General features: G+C 38.7%; 1 protein-coding gene across 1 annotated transcript in view; it reads right to left on the bottom strand.

The window, feature by feature from the left end:
* Positions 1 to 17,684: 17,684 nt before the first annotated feature.
* Positions 17,685 to 20,382, bottom strand: part of ABCB5 (ATP binding cassette subfamily B member 5) — an 86,303-nt gene continuing 83,605 nt past the window's right edge. The window contains exons 26-27 of the mRNA XM_006085063.1: positions 19,471 to 19,617; positions 17,685 to 17,882 (exon numbers count right to left, since the gene is read on the bottom strand). Of these exons, the coding sequence (XP_006085125.1) occupies positions 17,685 to 17,882; positions 19,471 to 19,617 (345 nt within the window). The remainder of the gene's footprint in view (positions 17,883 to 19,470; positions 19,618 to 20,382) is intronic.

Below are 20,382 nucleotides of genomic sequence, written 5' to 3'. Positions count from 1 at the left end.
GTTTGGCCTTTGTGTATTTCCTGAAGGTAATATTGTTAACTGTTAACAAACACTCCTGACACTACATTTAAATGTTTGCAAATTCTGCAAACTAATTGCTCATTGTAATGTTGAAATAATTTGGATATTTCACATTGAAATGAAAAGCCTTTCTCTAGAACATTTTAGACTTGCATTTTAAATGCATGAGATGTAATTGATTTATTTGTAATATTTTAAATGGTATTAATAAACTCAGATAAAAGACTAGGCCAGTTAATTTGTATTTTTTCCTGTTTAAACTATGGACATTTGCATTTTGTTTTCAGTTAAATGTCTATTTAAACAAAATATAATCCTGTTTTGTGGTAATATTTAAATAATCGCCTTTAATATTACTTAGAATGATTTATTTGGCAAAACTGTTTTCTCTATTTACCAAGATGAAGATTATAGTGTCTAAGAAATGTAATTAATTATTTACCAGTAGATTTAGCTCAAAGCATCAGGGTTTACTGACCTCTTAAAATTTGGACTAATTCACCAAACAATTCAAAGAAATTTCCCGTTTTTGCTTCCTTCTCACTCTCCAGAAGGACTCAGGTTGATCGCATTTGGTACTTAAAAGGGCAAGACTTACACTGGAAGATCAATACATCTAAAATAAAAACATGGGTTCGGGGATAACTTTTGTTGTTAGGGGGTGGAGGAGGTCAAGCTAACAAAAGCTTGTTTTTGGCATTCCATGTCTTAGCTGAAGATTATGTAGAGGTAAATATCAGTAGTAGATTCCTGCTGAAATGAGTTATCTGTTCTTTTAAAGTCTCTAAACAGCCACCAAAGAAAAGGAAGGTTAAACCTTAATCTATTTACTAGGCTATTGTTCACAGGTGTCAATGATGCCAATAAAAAATTGTCTTGTTATGTCTAAGTGCATTTAAGCAATGAGTTCCTTGAGCCATACTTTGAAACATAAAAAAATTACTTTAAATGTTGATTGTTATTATATCAAACTATTTCACTATTAGAGTAATATTATTTTGAATCAAATTGAATAAAAAGTTAGTGTGTTCAGATTCTTTTCAGTTTAGCTTCTTTCTTTCCGTTTGCATTCTCCTCACCCCAAGTTCAGTCTTGGTGTATATCTCAAACTGAAAACCTTCCATTGAAAGGTATATTAAGTCCTTATTACCCATATAAACAAGTGGAAATACAGAGTGCTATGAATATTGTACATTTAGAAGGAAAAATCAATGAGGGGTAAAATATTTTAGGACAGTGCAGTTTGGGCTTCAGTAGCAGACTGTCTTGATCCTGCTGTTTTGCAAATATTTGTGATCTTCAATCCCTATTGGTTTAGGAAAGCAAGTTGCTCTGATTCTTTGGTTTTAAGTAAAATAGTCTCTTTCTGTCACTTTCTTCCTAGGAATAACATGCAGAACACAATTTAAGTGTTGTTTCTTTTTTATTGAAAGTTGCAGTGCTGAGGAGGAAACGGTTCTGAAGGAGTTAAATGTAGTGGCAGGTAAGGAAAGCTCCTTGGTGCATTTATAATATCAGTTGCATTACATACAGATCACATTTGATTTAAGAGGTGGATGATGGCAAAGATATTGTCTAGAAGATGATTTCTTGGGGGTGGTTGACGGGGGACGGATTTTTCTGTAGTGTAAATGGAAAACTTTCACTTTCTTCCGCTCCTCCTTTCCCTTCTAGTGTTGGTGTATTTTGTTGTGATGACTATTGAACAGTATTTCTGGATTGCTGTTCTGCAGGGTGGGCTGGGTTCCCTTTTGGGGATGGATGGTGGGGGTGAATGCAAAATTGTGATTTCTCCCTGCCTTGTCTGGGATAAAGCACCTCTAACAGTGCCTTGGAGGCTCACTCAAATGAAACCAAATGCTGGGTTTCACTTTGAACCAAGGGACAAGCTTCCAGTCTTGCAGATCAAGGTAGAGTTAAACTACTTGTTGACCCAGAGGTCAGCCCAGCGTATATCAGTCCAGTCTCAATCCAGCCTTTCTGTTGACCTGTCTCATTTCTTCCCCAAACTTCAGTGTTTCTTCCTCATTCTGCTTTCTCCTTTTCTGGCTCAACTTCTTTGAGGATGTTCTCTTTCCCTTAGGGACATACATGACTGTGATTTGTTGAGGCTGGACTATCAAGAAAAATATTTTATGATAGAAATTTAATTTAAGCAAATGTGATGAGTTACTTACTCTCTTATTATCAGCTGCTCTTTGAAAAAGTTCCTGGATGGATTTGCTTTTCTTCCACTGTCCTCTTACTCCAATCTTGGTATAACTTCTCAACTGAGTTTCCCTGGGGGAGAGAATGCTGAAATTAAGAATTAAAGACAAGCAGGTGATGAGACTGGACTCCTGAGTGGGCAGATCGATAATCCTGCCATCAAAATTTTCAGCCCCCCTCAGATCTTTTGGTGAGATTCTCGAATGCAATGTTACAGCAGGCCTGTGGAGGAATTTCTTTAAAGTAAATATTTTATTTTAGAGGACTAGCTAAAAGGGTCAGATGATCCTTTAGGTTGGTAAATTAAGGTAGGGACGTTAGAAGAAAAAAGTATGGATTTGATTTTTCTCCTCTCACCTAAAATGGTAGAGGTAAATATTATAATGAAAGAAGTTCTGCATTTTTGCTCAATTTTTCATACAAATAGCCTCAAAGGGGGGTTGATTTGGTGCAGGTAATTTGGGGAAAGAAAGGTTTTATTTTCCTGCTGAGTTTTTGTTGCTTCTATCCAAACGGGCATTATTATTTCTCCCTATACTCTTAAGAAAAATTTAGGTATGATCAAGTCTCTTTTTAAAAACATGATTTCTACAGTTGTCTGCCCTTCTAAAAAAAAATAGTCCAGTAGTTAATTCTATCACTGCATTGAAAGAAAATCATGTTAAGAAGCAAAAGGCGTGAAGGGTAGACTAAAGCTTTGCTCGTTTTTAAGTTAGGACTGTTGTTCTGGGTGGCATCTTTTGAAGACTTTGCTCCATACACAATTGATGCTGTTGTTGAAAAAAAAAATAAGATTCAGAATGTGCTTGTGTCCTATTTATTCCCTGTTTCCGGATTAAAGGGGAGCCGGTAATTCCTCGCTCTTCTGGGCTCCGGCCGCCGCTTAAGGTGATGCGCGCCAGTGGGCATCGCTGTAGGTTCGCTGCACTCCCTGTGCACACAAGTGTTGATTTGCTCTAGTCGGGGGGAGGGGGATCTATTTTCTCTGGTCCCTGGGCGCGTGTTTAATTTAATTTAATTTTCTGCGGAGTCTCCTGGCGGCGCGGAAGCAGCCATCTACATTTTGCTTCGGCTCCTAACGACGGTCGGGCTTTAAGAGCTCTGGGGAGCGTGGGGGTGACTGAGAAAGCAGGACTCAAGCGCCGGCTCCCAGCTGCCGCTTTCCACTGCGGTTCGAAGGCCGTTCTTTTGAGTCCATTTCCTGGGGCTTCTTTTAAGCCCCCCACTCCCTAACTTTGCTTCTCAGGCCAGCACTTCTTGCTGCGCGGAGGGGACAGCGGCGGCGCCCTCTCCTTCTCTTGCGGGGCTCTTAGCTGAGGTCTGTCTGGACTGCCCAAAGTTTCCTCATTTTCCTTGTCAGTGAATTCAGGGGGAGCTCTTGAGCCCAGGAGAACTCCCAGCCTTTCAAAACGCTGCCTCTTCTTTTCTCCTTTTCCCGCCCCGCTCCTCGACGCGCCAAGCAGGCTGCTCCCAGAAGGACCCCCGAGGCCCCCGGGAAGGGCTCCGAGTAGGCGATGCGCACTGTCCGCGCACCCGCCCGCCCTGGTTTGCCGAGAAGTGCGGGGTAGCGGTCTGGGGTCTTCGCGGTCCACCTTGTGCTGCCGGGGCCAGCTTCCCGCGCACACAAAGGCGCCGCGGACAGCGAGCGCCACCCTGTGCCCCGCGCCTGCTCTGCAGCCTGCCCTGGGCGGGCGATGCGGGCCAGCCTGCGCTTCCCCAGCCTCTGGCCCCGCGCGATCCCACCCTGGGGATCCCTGCAGGGAGCCTCCCGGGGCGGGACTGGGGTGGAGGATTCCCTTCTCTTCCCTTCCCAGGTTCTCCAAATCCCCAGCATCTGCCGCTGCCCTCGGCCATCCTGTGAGCGCCTGGACCTGCGGCCGTCTCGCCCTGTCAGGGTGGCACGCCCCACGTTGCATCTTGCTGGTGTAGACCGGCCAAGGTTGTTCTTCCCAAATTTGGGCTTCTCTCTTGGCCTGAGTGACCACTGCCTGCCCTCCCTAACTTCCTGTCCAAACGGCGGAGTTCACTGGCGCCTGCCTCCCCTCCCGCAAGGCCTTCAACGAAGTGCTGGCTCCTCCATCGGTGGGAAGTTTTATTGTCATTTTATTATGGGTTTGCCAGACTCAAAGGAAGGAACTTGCACACCGTTTCCTACGCTGTTATTATAAAGGAAGCGAAATTAAGGGTGATTGGCTGTGGAAAATCTTTGCCCTTTTTTGATTTCGGGAATCAAAGAACACTCTAGCCACCTCGGAGCATTTTATAACTGTAGCTGTATGATCACTGTACCTGTTGAATAGAACTCAGCTTTTCTTTACCACGTTGTACCTAAACCCCCAATAACCTCTCTTAGGAAGCCTTCCTCTTCTCCCTCCTTGCCTCGGGACCCTGTGGGAAGCTGGGCGTGTGGGGGGTGCTAGCAGCATTGTCCAGGCCCTATATTCTGGTGACAATCTGAGGAGAGGTGGATCAACTCCGTCTGAAATAAGCGCCATATTCCCTTTAAAGGTTCCCTTTAGAGCTCAGGAAGGAAGGTGAGGAAGCAGCTAGCTCCTGTGAAGCTCTCTCCCGTGCCTGTCTCAGGCGCCTCTAGAAGGTAGGCCCTCTTGTAGAAGCTCATCGTGCAGGGTGGATCTATGGTCCCACTTGTACTTCGAGGTGTGCCAAAGATTAAACTCAGCACTTATCGATGGTGGTGCCTGCACCAGCTGTATGCATTTAAGGCACCCTGTGATGAGCAGGAGCATAAACATCGTCAACACCTGTGTCCAGGGTGTTCTGAGTTGCACACCTGCGTCTGCCATGGCTCCAGCTATGGCTGGCCTGTGGCTAAGTCCACAGACTCCCCTGCCTGGGATCCCCGTAGCGGGGAAGTCAGGGGGATGACCTATCTGGTCTGAAGTGAGGGCCTCCAATGCGAAGCCTCTGCAGCTGCTCACAGAAGCACGAAGGCCTCCAGGAGCTCCTGAGCCACCAGGGCCCTCCTCCCTCAATTCTGCTGGTGACTGGAGCCCTGCCCCCACCCCTCTCCCCAGGTCCGGAAGGCCGGGGAGCGCTGGAATGCCTGTTTTCTCACCCTGTTGGGCCTAGGTGTTGCAAACCACTGGAGGACAAAGTTTCCCCGCTTTGATCTTCTGTCCCAGTCATTCTTTAGCACAGAAGGGTGAGTTTAAATTAAATTTCTTTCTCTGCTGATAAGTTCTAATGGGCCTCCGAAGGTGAATAATTATGCAGTAACATTTCATGGGTTGTTGGAGTGGGAATTCCCACTGCGCCATCAGTAGGAACAGAATTTCCTGGTCGCTCAATGCTAAATGAAGCTTCCCATGTAAGCTACAAGTGTCTTTCAGATCTCGGTGCAGATGAGCTAGTCCTTCCCTGCTCTCCTCTTTCTTGACCCCCCGCAAAGCAGTTTAGCGTCACTTTTTTCATTTAAGTTTTATTTGTGTTTTGAAATACTTTAAAAATCTCTGCTAAAGAACCTTGTTTGAGGGCAAAACAACATTTGCTCTGGTGCTTAAGTATGCATTCCTATCAGGACAAAGTACACATTGATGAAAGCTGGGGCCCTGTTTTCCCGGAAAAAAAGACATTTCCTGGGATTTGCCTCCAAATACCTGGACTTAGCCTTGCCACCTCTCTTCACTTATTTTGGTGAATTACTCCTCTTGCTTGATTCCCGAGTAAAAGGGTCAAGACCTGAAGCTGCAGCGATCAGTGTTCGGAACTAGCTAGTTTGCAGTTCGGAATAGACTTTCCATGGGGATGAGGTTAAATGGAAAAGGAAAAAAAAATGCATTTGCTGCTTCATTCAAAATAGTCATCTATTAGAGAAATGTGGACTTAATTCTTTAAGATTTTTATTTATATTTCATCCCCCCCCCCCAAGACAGATAAGAAGCAGCATCAACAGTTTGAATATTTCAATGGGTCATGACATCTTGAAACTCAAAAGGAAGTCAGACTCTTAACTTAAATCAAAGAAATCTAAATGTTTAATTTGAAAGCACAGTGGAACTCTATTGTTTTGCTTTTTAAAGAAAACCCTTTATACTCCGCTTACATCAGTTTCATTGCATAGCATTTTCCTTGTTTACTTTTCTTCCCTTTAAATTTCTTCCATTAAATAAATTGAGCTCCCACAGCTTTAAGATTTCTAAATCAACACATAGAAACTGGAGCCTGCTTATCAAGTTTTCACTCCTCTCTTGGCAACTAATTTGAAAGGGCCCAAACAATGAGTTGATTTACAACATTATGTTCATTTCACCTTGCCACTCTAAGAGAATGTTGGGAAAAACCTCACTAATTCACCTGGGGTTATCCTTATGTTCTTGAGGATAACCAATCCTTCCAGCTTTAAGTTTTTTAGCCACTCCATTTTAAGCACAGAAATAGAAGAAAGTAGATGTCCACCCCCCACTCACCTCCCCCCTCAAAAGTTCAGGTGATTGTCTAGTTCAACTGAAATTAAAGGATTTGTACTACTCAATTTTGCACCCAATTTAATGTCCCTAATTATGCAGGTAACCTATCATCAGGTTTCCCATCACTTCAGGAAGTTTTGTGCTCATTCTTCTACACTGATCAATGCTTCATTTCTCTCTTACATACTTAGTCCTTATTTTGGCTTCCTTTCTTTCTTTTTTGCATAAGCAGTTTTTTCCCCCTTTCAATTTAAGGAACAATGGTCTTTGCAAGCGGTGGGGGTGGGGGGCAGGGAGCCCAGTGGCAGGTGGGAATGCATTTATAAGACATTTGCATCAATTTAATGATGTTTAAAAAATGTCAACAAATTACATACATTTTAACAGAATTTATACATATATGAATTCTCTATTTAGGGGAAAACAGTCATTTTCATAATATTAAATTACATTTCCAAACTTTAAGAAAATAAGCTTCTTGTAGGCATTATTAAGCAAACTAAGTTTTGTTCTTTCTCCCAATAAATACATATTTGGCTTAAAACTGCAATGGTTCTAGTAAGGTACATATATATTTCCCATACCCTCAATAGTGACATATTTTAGTTTATTATTACAAGCAAATGTGGTAATATGAATAGAGAGTGGTAAAACAACCTTGGGCATTATATATTCTTTAGTTGAATATACTTTGCAGGAAGCATATGATTTAATTTACTTAGTATATGGCATAATCATTAAATGTGAACATATTCTGCTTAGTGACATGTTCATGGGAATGTTTTCATATGTACACCCAGGAAAGTCAGAGTCAGTGAAGTGTTCCAAAATTTCACCTGTTGTTTTCCAGAGAAAATTTTTGTTTCAAAAGAAGGATATACTAGTAATAGTAACCCCTGTTACAGAAATGGTATTTATGTCTGTGAAGTAGTTTTGGAACGACTCTTATTATTTAGCACTCTAAAAGTAGTGATATGGTTTTTTTCTTTTACTTCATTTTTTTAAAACTAAACTTTTCATTTTGAAATAATTTTAGAGTTACCAAAAAATTGTAAAAATAGTACAGGGAGTTCTAGTAGTTTTCCCTATTGTCAACATCCTATATTACAATGGTATGTTTGTCAACCCTAAGATATCAATATTGGTATATAATTTTAAAAATGGTTGAAGGCAATACATGTTGCACTATACATCTGTCAGTGGTAGAGTGTAACTTAGCAAAATGTTGACCTCTTTTTGGTCAACTTCTTATGGTCAGCTTGTCTATGCAGAGACTATGTACTAAATTAGTAAGTTACTGGAAAGCTAATCCTCAGGGATATGTCTTTAAAATATAGTTTCTTAGAATAAAAAGTTTTTGGATTAGGATGAAGGTAATATGATTTGACAAATATGAGATTGGACTCATTAGATCATATCACATTAGATCGTATCTTTAATATAGCCTCAGGTGAAGTGTTGTAGAGATAAAAGTTTAACTTATAATGCTATTTTACATTAAATATTTGCTTTTGTTCAAAATTTAAAAAATCAAATCAACAAATACTGAATTATCTACTTTGTGTTAAAAATAAGCCTTGAGTGTGATCATGAATCACAGTCATAATTTGAGAACTTATAATTGTAAAATAGAATTTATTTCTGGCATTCTTTCTTTAAGGAAAAAATACTGTTTGAAAAAAAATAAAAATCGCCCTATCATCCTGCCCTTATGACTCTAAAATTAACTAAATATTTAACAATATGAAGGCATTATAGTATTATAATTTTAAAATGTTCAAAGTGTGTTAAAATAATTTAAAGCCTGGCCTGCAAGTGTAAATATATTTACTGGGAATTAAGACTAATCTATTTTTATCTCAAATTGTCACAAGGGGACAGGGGTTAATTTAGTTTGTCCTCCAAATAAAGTTACTCGATTATTAAGTAAATTTAAATATTCTATTGTGTATAACAAACTAAGAGAGCTCACTGATGGCCCTGGCTGGTAGGAGCACATGCCCTGGTCGTGGGTTCAGTCCCTGTCTGGGTGTGTGTGGGCCGCAACTGATCCTTGTTTCTCTCACATGGATGTTTCTTTCTCTGTCTCCATATCCCTCTCTGTCTAAAATCAATATTTTTTTTTTTCACCAGAGTTCACTGATGGTGGTAAATAGAGATTTAGAAAAGTTCTTTCTTCTTTTAATCATATACAAGAAATTCCTAACACACTGAAACTACAAAGAGACTCCCCCCACCAAAAAAAGGAGACAAGAGCCTATGCCTTTTAAAAACTATACTGTGAAAGAGAAAATAAGTTTTAAGTTACCACTTACTAGTCTTGATTAATATTTCTATCCATGCTCATGTTTACAACTTTTTTAAAAAACATATTTTATTGAATTTTTCAGAGAGAAAGGGAGAGGATTAAAGAGTTAGAGACATCGATGAGAGAGAAACATCGATCTGCTGCCTCCTGCACACCCCCTAACTGGGGATGTGCCTGCAACCAAGGTACATGCCCTTGACCGGAATCGAACCTGGGACCCTTCAGTCTGCAGGCCGACGCTCTATCCACTGAGCCAAACCGGTTAGGGCTGTTTACAACTTTTATTTAAGAATTCTGTATAAAGTGACTTGGTTTAGAGACAGGTTTTTTTATTTGGTCTATCACAATGCTTCTCAACCTTTTTGTTGTTGTTAACAAGTCCCTTTGAGACTCTGATACAGACTATCGTTCTTAAAAAATATATTCATTTCAATCAGCACCTGCCGCCTGTAACTGGACCCTAGATTTAGAGCTAGAGGTCCTCTGAGTTCTTATTTTGTATTTCTACTAAAATGTCACACATTTTAGAAAAATTTTACTGGAGTAAATAAAGTATCCTATCTTTGGCTCTATAATCTACCTTGATAAAAATGAACGTGGAGAAAGAAGAGGTAACTCTTGTCTGACGGATTGGAGTTTCTGTGAAGATTCCATTCTTACTGAAGGAGCAACTTGAAATATGTAACATAAGAGAAAAACATGAGACTGTTGACCCTCACATTTCAGAAGTGTATAATCAAAATGTTATGTTTGTACTTCTGTTGCTTATTTTGTATATGCTGTCTCTGTGATATAGTTTACTAGTGGTCATGCCAAATGTTTTAGTTTTGTCTAGATTAATGGCTTTCTGACAATACATAAAACGTTATAGTCAATCATTAAACACCCCACTGTCATTGCTTTACTTGAGGCATTATTTCACAGTATTCCCAAAGTCATTTGTATGAATAGGAGCCTCAGAATAGTTAAGTAAACCTGAACCAGTTTTGATGACTCCACCTTAGTCAACACTTGCCCAATGTATATGTCACTACTTTTTTTCAGCTACATTTGTGAATCTGTCTTTGTTTCAGCATGATACAGCTATCAAGATTCTTTTTTATCTTAACCAGAGAGAGGAATGATGCACCAGCAAGTGGGAGGCAAATAGAACAAAAGCGTTATGATAAACACCCTGAAAATAAAGATAACAGGGATGATTCAACAGTGAGAGACAACCTATGTTGATACCGGGGCCTAATCTCCCCCTACACTTGTGTGTGTGTCTGAAGGGAGGGGAGACTGAAGAGTAGTGGGGAAAATTGCTAACTGCCAGACCAGCTGCATTTCTAACCCTTACAAGTTGTACTTGGGTTTTGTACGAGAATTTTTTCAGAATGTGTGTGGGTAGAAAAAAAAAATCCAGCTTCACACCAGAATGTTAACCAAAGAGGAACTATCCACCTTTGTATTTTTTCAGTGTAAGGAGGAGGCAAACAGCAAGTTGCTTTCTAAGTGAACAACTCCAAAGCACCCTAGCATTTCCTATTCCATCGTAGAGGGAGAATGGATCAGCTGAGTGTGGGCAATGGAGTCAGATTCTCTGGGTTGTAGCCTCATTCTGTCATTTCCTTGGTGTTTGACCTTGGGATAGTTCCTTAATTACTCGGTGCTTCAGTTTTCCCATTTCGTAAAATATGAAAAATAATGGGATGTGTCCTATTGTCAGTAAGTTAATACCTATAGGTCTCAATCACAGTGTCTGATAGATGAGTGCTCAGTGAATAAGAATTATTTTTAGCAGTTCTAGCTTATTTAATATTATTTTTTTTAATATATTTTATTGATTTTTTACAGAGAGGAACGGAGAGAGATAGAGAGTTAGAAACATCGATGAGAGAGAAACATCGATCAGCTGCCTCCTGCACACTCCCCACTGGGGATGTGCCCGCAACCCAGGTACATGCCCTTGACCGGAATCGAACCTGGGACCTTTCAGTCCACAGGCCGACACTCTATCCACTGAGCCAAACCGGTTTTGGCTGTTTAATATTATTAATCTTATTATTGCTACAACTAATACCAGGAAAATTCCATTTTATAATGGAAGGCATTTATCTTTGTTACTTTGGAGGTTTTCTCCTTTCTCCATTTTTGGGAGCCCTGTTGATCTTGTTCTAATTCTCCATGACCTTCTCTTCCTTTTTGGCTAATATATTACTCATTAACCCCTTTCCTTTCAGGGGACTTAGCTCTAAGAAATTGGGGACTAAAGGAATTTATGAAACTAATGTAGGCAAAGGTGTAATTCTACCTGAATTGGGGCCATGGGACTAGGAATTTAAATTTGTACCTCTTTTCTTAGGTTTTCTGAAGATTTGATGGTGGAATTTTTTTTTTCCCAGTACTAAGCTGATTGATTGCTGTAGTGTATTACATTTTGTTGTTTTCAAATATTTTCTTCTCTCTCTCTCCAATTATTCACAATACTTTGGTAATCAATTTCAGTCTTTTTTTATACAATCTCTTCTTGACTCTCAATTGGGCAGAAAATATTTTAGCCATTTATTATATATACTAGAGGGCCCGTGCACGAATCCCTCGACCTGGCCTGCAGAGATTGGGTCGAAACCGGCTTTCCAACATCCCCGAGGGGTCCTGGATTGTGAGAGGACACAGGCTAGGCCGAGGGACCCCACCTGTGCATGAATCTGTGCACCGGGCCTCTAGTATGCATATAAGATCTTTGGTTAATCTCTTCCCACCCTCTCCCTTCCCTCCTTCCCTCTGAGATTCAATCTGTTCCATGTTTCCATGCCTATGGTTTCTGCTCCTGCGTTGAGCATCTGCCCCCTGGTGGTCAGTGCGTGTCATAGCTACCGGTCAAATGGTCAGCCTGTCACTTAGGCTTTTATATGTATAGATTATTGTGATGTAACAGAGTTGATGATGGTCAAACCAAATACCCCCATTCAACAGCAAAATTTTCTTGGCTTATAAAGAATAGCATTCCATCATTCCATCATTTACAAAAACACAGATCCATCTACTAGACCAGTGGTTGGCAAACTGCGGCTTGGCAAACCATGGCTCGCGAGCCACATGCGGCTCTTTGGCCCCTTGAGTGTGGCTCTTCCACAAAAATACCAACTTCTGTGCATGGGCCATGAAGTTTCAATCGCACTGTATGTGCACACCCGCACGTGGTATTTTGTGGAAGAGCCACACTCAAGGGGCCAAAGAGCCACATGTGGCTCGCAAGCTGCGGTTTGCCGACCACAGTACTAGACCATTCTTTCCCTCAGTCTAATAATGCAGCAGTAATTACTCATTTACAGTTATTCACACAACAAATTGTCTAACTTTTGTTTTTCTGAAGTTTCAATAAACTAAAGCAGTTTAAAAATGAAATAAATTTATAGGATTAAATTTGACCTTGATAATTATAAATCACTAAGATAACATGCCCAAATAATTAAAATATTTCAGCATATTTCCATAGACATAATAATCACAGATACTATGTTTTTTGTCTAAAAAGTATGCCTCTTTAAAATTTTTTTTTTAGCTTGGAATTCTCATATTTCTGCAATTTTGTCCATGTAAAAAATGTTCAAATCCACAATACTTATACAGGTAAGTAAACTCTAAAGAAAAAATTGATCTCATACCTTGGGCTGAATGCAATCTTGTACTAATGGTGTGAATGTAGAGAGCATTTTTAGGGTGTGGCTGATTAATTTTATTAGACTATGTAACTGCTGTCAAAGTTTGGTTTTATCTTCACATTGACCTGTTGTACTCCTGTGAGCAGTGACTGTGCTCTCAATTCAGCCAGACATCTTCCTGAATAAATTTTAGAAAGAGGTCCTTGATGCTATGATTGAGAATGAAGGCTTTGGAGTTAGACTAGGATATGCATCCCAGAGTCCAAGTCTCAACAAGTTACTTAATTTCCTTAAGCTTCAGTTTTCTTCTCTTTAAAGAGAGATAATATTAACATGTGCCATTATAAAGTTGATGTGAGGACTAAAGAAATAATGTACATAAAGTGCTTATCTCAAGCCTGTGTGGAAAATTTTACCAAAAAAAAAATGTTAGCTCTCATTAAAAGCAGTAGTTTAAAATGGTTTCAGAAAAATTAAAAAGTGTGTGAAATTAAAAAATCAGAAGTGTGTGAAACACATATATTTATAATATGAAGGATACTGTTTTTACTTGCTTGCACATGAAGTTATTTAGTGGAAAGAGACTAAGGTTAGGAAAGTAGAACTCAGTATAAACTACTTAATAAATCTAGTCTCAGAATAAAAGAAAATAGCACATCCAACAGCAAAAGTAAAGAGAGAAAGACAACTGCATTATAAATCCTGGCCTAGCAATGAGGATAGAAGGTTGCAATGGAAATGTACAGGACTTGGAGGCAGGAAATGTGGGTTTTTGCTCTCTCATCAACCTATAATGATGACTTTGGACTGGGTGTTTTCAGGGTTCTCTCTGAGCTTTTACTCAATGCAAATGTGTGAAAAATTGTCTTGTCTTCTCTATGGAATAAGAGTTTCAATGGATAGCCTTTGCAGTAGGCTGAGTCATGGCCAGAGAGAGATGGAGATGTGATGGTGGCAGCAGAGACCAGAGGGATGCAGGCTAAGAACAACGGCAGCTTCTAGAAGTTTGGGAAGAACAAGGAAGAGATTTGGTCCCAGGGCCTACAGAGACTGACTTTAAACTTCTGAACCTCCAGAACTGTAAGATAAATTTGTGTTGCTTTAATCCACTAAGTCTGTGGTAATTTGTTAGAGCAACAATAGGGAAGTAATACGTGTCTCATCAGTGTGGTTGTGCTAGAAAGAGATAACGTTGTGTTACTTGAGGTACTATGCAGAGATGTTTGGTGATTTGTGCTTTATTTTTAAGAAATGGCTTTTAAATTTCTGGTAATTATTGCTAATAGTAAGGAAATAAGGCTTGAAAGCTATGTCTCCCAATCACTCTATCCTCATTCTTCTAATTCAATTTTCCCAGTTTTCTCCCTTGACTAATTCTTATGATTCCACTTCACAAACCCACTTGGAATAAGACCTCAAAACTAAAACAATGAATACATAGCTCAATGCTAACAGGAAATATTTTTATACAATAGGTCATGTGCAAAGCACCTGTGCATACTCTATGCTTTACTCTATGTAAAGCCACTCTATGCATATAATAGTGACTAAAAACCAGGTTATTAGCTATAACCTAAGTTGACTTAACATGAAAACACAGCACAGCTTATTTTAAGGAGTGGCAAGATGTCAAGTAGGCTGTCTGGGTTAGTTATAAAACAGGTGTGACATGGTAGGGTTTGTTTTTTATTCTTTTCACTAATACCTGTACCATGCCTTATCCTTACCTAATGTTTTCTATTCCACTGGTACCTTCATTGGTGTTGCAATTATTTTAGACTCACTGAACACCCCCCCACCCCGGAAGGAAGGTGGTGCAAAGGATAAGATGTGATGTGATGGTTGAAGGCTACTGTAACCCGCTAACATGTAGAGGATGACTGTGTGACAGATCCTGGCCTCTCTGGTGAACTACCTTTTGTTGAATTTAGGGTTTTCTAGGCCAGGTATTTACAGGTCCCTTCACTCCCCCCCCCCCCCGCTTTCTTTTTAAACTGGTGCTTCATTAGTGTCCATTGCTACTACTGTATATCCAAACTCAAAGGCAAAGGAGAAGCAGGGGGCAAGAATACTTAGACGAGTTTAAATTGAGGTCAACCTGGATAAGTATTAGGCTGTGAATCATAACTGGCAGAAATCAGTGTTTTCCTGAGACCAGGAAGTATTCAAGATTAGGGGATTATAATTTAGATAAGCCCTGTGGGAAATAAGACAATATGTGAAATTCGGCAATGTATGCTCTAGTACCAAATTGTTTCAAAATTAAATAAAACCAACTTGAACTATGATAAGACTAAAAATTAAATGAAAACTTAATTAAAATTACATTTACTATGTGAATGGAGAGAAAAAGTTTTTATGGACTTAAGCTAGCCAATAGAAGTATATTATCCAATGGTCGACAATGACTGATCATACTATGATCAGGGAAATGGTGGTACAGGTATCCCTGCTTTCTGAAATCTCCTGTTACGCCACTTTTTTTTTTTTTTTTAGGAAAGACCTACATTAGTATCTGTTTTCTCTCTCCAAAAGAAACCTGAAGAGGTTTTTCAATTTTACAAAAAAAAGGTTTAAAGTAAAATTAGTGTTCAGCATTTATTGAGCAGCGAGAGTGGCACCACCAAGCTCCGGAACCGCACTCAGCATCTCAGCATCAAGTGGCCAAGGCTTTGAACTGCCTGTGATCTGGGCATTATTTTGATTTATTTTGTGCATCTGTTAGCAAGATATGTCCTAAGGTACTAGAAAAGCCTAAGAGAGCTCATAAGGGTATTATGCTTAGTGTAAAACTGAATGTAATTAAGCGCATTTGGTATGATTTGGTACGTTATTGTTGGGTCTGGTTTTTCCATATAAATGAATGCTACTTCTTTGCTTTATGTCATTTTGGCTTACTAGGATAGTGAAGAAATCTCTATGTGATTGTTGAAGCAAAAACAATTTGCAGCTCACCAGGTTTGCTTTTCAGTAAATATGTGTGCCTCATTTTAGTATCAATAATTTCACTTGCTATGATAGTTGTTTTTTGAATTGAATCTCATAGTATTTAGTATTAAACATCTACTATATCCAAGGCCCTTTAAGAAGACAACATATCTTTAATTTACTGACTTGGTGCCCTGAATAATCTGGCCTTCATTGCTTAATGCCCTTAAGGAAATACCAAGTTGTGAACTACAAACCTAATGTATTATTATTTAATAATTAACTTATAAGTGTTTTAATGAGTGATTTAAAATTTAAAACCTAGATTTAAATCTGCTATTTTCTTTGTTGTTTTTAAAGATAAAAATGTCATTTCTTAATTTAGATTCTTTTTCAGTTATAGAATACCCTCCTTTAAGAAAAAGTATAAAGATTAAGAAGTCAGACTTATAAAACCAATAAAGTATGTGTAAATGATTGTTCATTTTGAAAATATTATTACAAGTTTTTCTCAAACTCTGAGCTCATCAAAATAATTCCATAGCTGGTTGAAATAACTTTAGGGACAGGTGCTTTATTCCATTAAGACCAATGTTTTAATTAGAACATATTTTAAAACCATTTAAGAACAGTACTGCATTTTAAACTGTTAAAAATGGCAGTCCCTAAAAAGCAGCTGTCCTCCACTTACTTTCTGTCCTCCACTTACTTAGCCCCACAGATCCTGGTAAGCTGTTGGGACCCCAATTCTCAGCATTTTTGCTTATTCCAGTGAAGGCAGTGACTTCATTTAAGAGAATGCTGCCTGTAGAGCATCCTTTAGAATCTTTTTAAATAAAATGCTAATCAAAATTAAGTAGGGCTATGAATTAGATGGAGAGTATAGGGATTAGAACCCAGAGCCCAGTTCCCCTGTAGAGGCTTTCTGCACGTCATATCGCATGGCCCTTTCCTCCGGCCCACCCTCTCTGGGAAGAGAAACCACCATGCATAGCACAGTGGCCATAAGGCTTTCAGTGCCAATGCCTCTGAACACTACATCTGGTTCTCAAACTCCCAACCCTATCTTTGTTTTGCATTTTAAAAAGTGGCATAATACATACATCATTTTAATTTTCTCCACAAGATTGTGGATGACTGACAGAGTGCACTCTAGAGAGGCTGGCTGCAGTGTTACTGTAAATGAAAAGAAATAGAATTAAGAATAGAAATAAAGTCACTAGATGAAATTATATATTTAAGTAAATGGAAAACACGACTCAGATGACCAATATTGTTATTTATACAGAACTTTTAAATCATATATACATAAAATAAGGTATGTATAAAATTTAAACAAATTTACTTGATTCAGTAATAATAAAGGCATTTTTAATCGTTCACCCATAATAAAAGTAGCTCTTATTTTAAGTAAATAAGTGTTCATACACTAGTAGGCCTGTGACTTATTCTGCCAAACCCAAAACTCAGGATAATGGAATATTCAGGGTGGATCATGTGAGGCATTTCACTTACTGATGAAGTGGAAGTAACTACCTAATTTGTCAGAAATTTTACATTGTAATCCTCCTATCCCCCTAACAAAGGGAAATACTTTTTGGAAACAGTGGACATTCATTAAGAGAGAAACACTGAGAGAGATATTATGAGAGAAATTCCTAAGGTCTGAAGAAAAGGATTAGTTCAAAGTATTCTAATGTGTTACAAAATGCTGAAAATTCCAAATTAAAGTCATTTTTTCCTGTAATGCCACAGGCCCAACTACATCTTACACTTTCTTTGCTAAAATCTTTCAGCTTAGTTAACTGGATAAATTTTCCCTTTTGGAACATATTCCCAGTTTTATGCAGAAGTCAATGGAAAATAGATTTGCTTTGCAGAAGCTGCTTTACAAGCAAGTATGCTAGAGCATTTTTATCAAGTGCAGCATACAGGCACTGTCTCACTCAGATGAGTTTAGAACATTCTTGTTTGCTTTTACAAACCTGAAGGGAAGACGGTATGTAAATAGAACATGTCTGTACTTGAAGAGCAGATTCTAGATATGATATATACAGTCAAAGAGATCAAAGCATGCCACATGATTACTAAGTACTCTCTCTTTGCATTACACAAAGATCAAAACATGTGCTAACTCCAGTAGCATCACTGCACCGACTGTGCATTTACTAATTTAAAATATATGTCTTGGTTTCTCAGGAGCTCTTGATGAGTTCCCCACTCCTTTACTTTTCCATTGTGCAGAACCACTATCAGATCTGCATTCTGTATTGTGGAGAGTCTGTGAGCCACCACTAGGCACGTCCTCCCCTTACTGGCCTGATCAAGGGCCTGCTGAACCACCTGGAAGAGAGAAGGACTTGTGATCACCAGCTCAGATTAGATGCTAACAAACTCGCCCAAATCAAACCAATTAAGGAAATCTAATAACATTCTTGGTTTATTTGCTTATTCCCAAGGAAGTTGCCCTACTTTGAGAAATAGTCATCCTACTCAATAGAAATCTAGAAAAAGCAATTATGGATATTTTAAGACTTAAATGGACAAGGTTTTGTGACAATAAATAAAAATGAAATGGTTATCTGTATATAAAAGTAAGTAGTCCAAACTCAAAGTCAGAAAGTGTATTTCTATGGAAGTAGAATTATCTATTTTACTTTATTTCTTCTCATAGTATATATATTTTTTGGGGGTCAAATTTATCTGTAAAACTTTCCTGACTAAAACAGCATCTTAGCTGCAAAGAGGTTATAAGGCTGTGTAAAGGAAATGAGATTGGAGGGTAAAAAGCAATATTTGTTGAATATATAAAATGTTCAAATGATGGATAGCTTATTTAAATCTTTGCAATAAGCCTGTAAGGTGGGGGTATTTTTACTTTTCTGATGAGTAAACTGAGATTTGAAAAGCCCTGGTTACTTGACCAAGGTCACACTGCCAGTAACTGATGAATCCAAGATAACAGCCTAGATATCTGATAAAAAAAAGTTTTTCTTTCATCACACACGGTCTCCTTGGAAATCAAGAATGATAATAATCTACAAACAGCATTTGAGTGGGGTTAACCACATGAGTTCTTAGATCAGGCAGCCTCTATTAGAAGTTAGGGAAGTCACTTAACTTTTCTAAGCCTCAGTATTCTAATCTGTAAAATGAGTATGATGATAAAATAATCTAATCCATTGAATTGCTATGAGGCTTGAGATGACAGCATATAATAATGAGTACTCAATAAATACAAGGTAGGACAAACATAGGTTTACAAGTGTGAGTATGGGAAACGCAGTTTATTCTTGTATTATTTTCCATATGAACAACGGTAAGCCTACTTTTGCCTTACCCTGTATTAATGATTATCTCTTATTTGACCAATGTTCATTTAACAAATAAGTGCCTAATAGGTGTAAGAAACTACTAGGGGACAAGGACATAGCAAAATTAAACATCTGAAGGAGTTTGCAGTATGGGTCTGTCACATGTGTTTGCTTCCTTGTTTCCTTCCCAAACTAAGCTAATTATAGAAGGTGGAGTAACTAGCAGGCTTGCACACTGCAGTGTAGAGCACTCTGTTACACAGGTAGATTGCCTTATTAATTTGTTTGGCTTTATGGGACTAATAACAAAATAGGAAAGTTAATTTTCTTGTGCTTTTTCTTTGAATGGAGAAACATTTCAAGTATCGGGACCCTCTTTTTGATAATGAGACAAATTCAAGAGAGAACACCTTTCTAGAACATGAGATGCCCTGTGTCCCAACTCCCTCCCACTTCCCCCATCTCTTCACCAGCCTCTAACCATAATTAGAACTGGTGACCCTATGACTACAGTTATCTCCAGGCCTTTCTTTCTCTAAACTGACCTTTATTTTTTCCCATGATTATTCACTCTCATATGTGATATTATATTCTGAGATGAAAAAAGAGGATGTTACCTTTTCATTCTCATTGTCAAGGGATGAAGTGGCCTCATCCAACAATAAAATTTTTGGCTTTCGGAGAAGAGCCCTTGCAATAGCTAGTCTTTGTTTTTGGCCGCCAGAAAGCTGTGTTCCTTTCAGTCCAACTTGTGTGTTGTATTTCTATTACAGGAACATGCAATTAAGAAAGTAAGGCTTGGTTATTTAAATTAGCATGGCAACTAAATATTTGAGAACCATCTAAATATTTCAAATTTTGCTACTCTGGAAAATTTGTGTCCCAACAAGTACTGAAATATATTCTTGTGCTTTGTTGCAAATGAATGCTAAACCAGCAATAAACACGACCATTTCATTTACATATCAAATCTAGTCACAGGCAACAGACCTTTGCCATTATGCTCCTACAAAGGAATTGTTTGAATTAAAGCATAAGAGAAAAAACAATTGGCAAAAAAAGTTCCAAGTACATACAAATCTTTTTCCATTAAGTTACATTACCTTCTATTTTCAGGTCAACATGATTTAAAGTATCTAAACACAAGGAAATTATTGGGTCCCTTCATTTTAGCTCTTGTTAAATTTCTACAGGCATATCTCTTCAGATGCCAGGATGCTGTACTCAGTGTCAGGGTGCTGCCTGGCAATAAGTTAGGTTGGCATCTTGATAGTGACATTTAGCACTTCACAGTGTTTCCACAGCTCTCCCACTTACTAATGAATTACCCTTCTCCAGTGTTTCCCTCTATAGATGGGCAAAGGGAATTTCTCATATCCTGCAGCCTTTGGAGTCTGCTAAATCACAAGTGGTCAGTTCAGTTGGTGAAAGCAGCCTCCTGCTTGCTTTCTAGATTGTCCTTTTGGCTCTTCTTCTTCCAGGGTTTCACACTGCTTTCTAGTAGTGGTTGCCATTTATCTAACAAATGC

This window comes from Myotis lucifugus, unplaced genomic scaffold (assembly GCF_000147115.1).
Source record: "Myotis lucifugus unplaced genomic scaffold, Myoluc2.0 scaffold_15, whole genome shotgun sequence".
Lineage (NCBI taxonomy): Eukaryota > Metazoa > Chordata > Mammalia > Chiroptera > Vespertilionidae > Myotis > Myotis lucifugus.
Note: the sequence above shows the minus strand (reverse complement) of the source record. Positions and strands in the feature narration are given on the sequence as shown.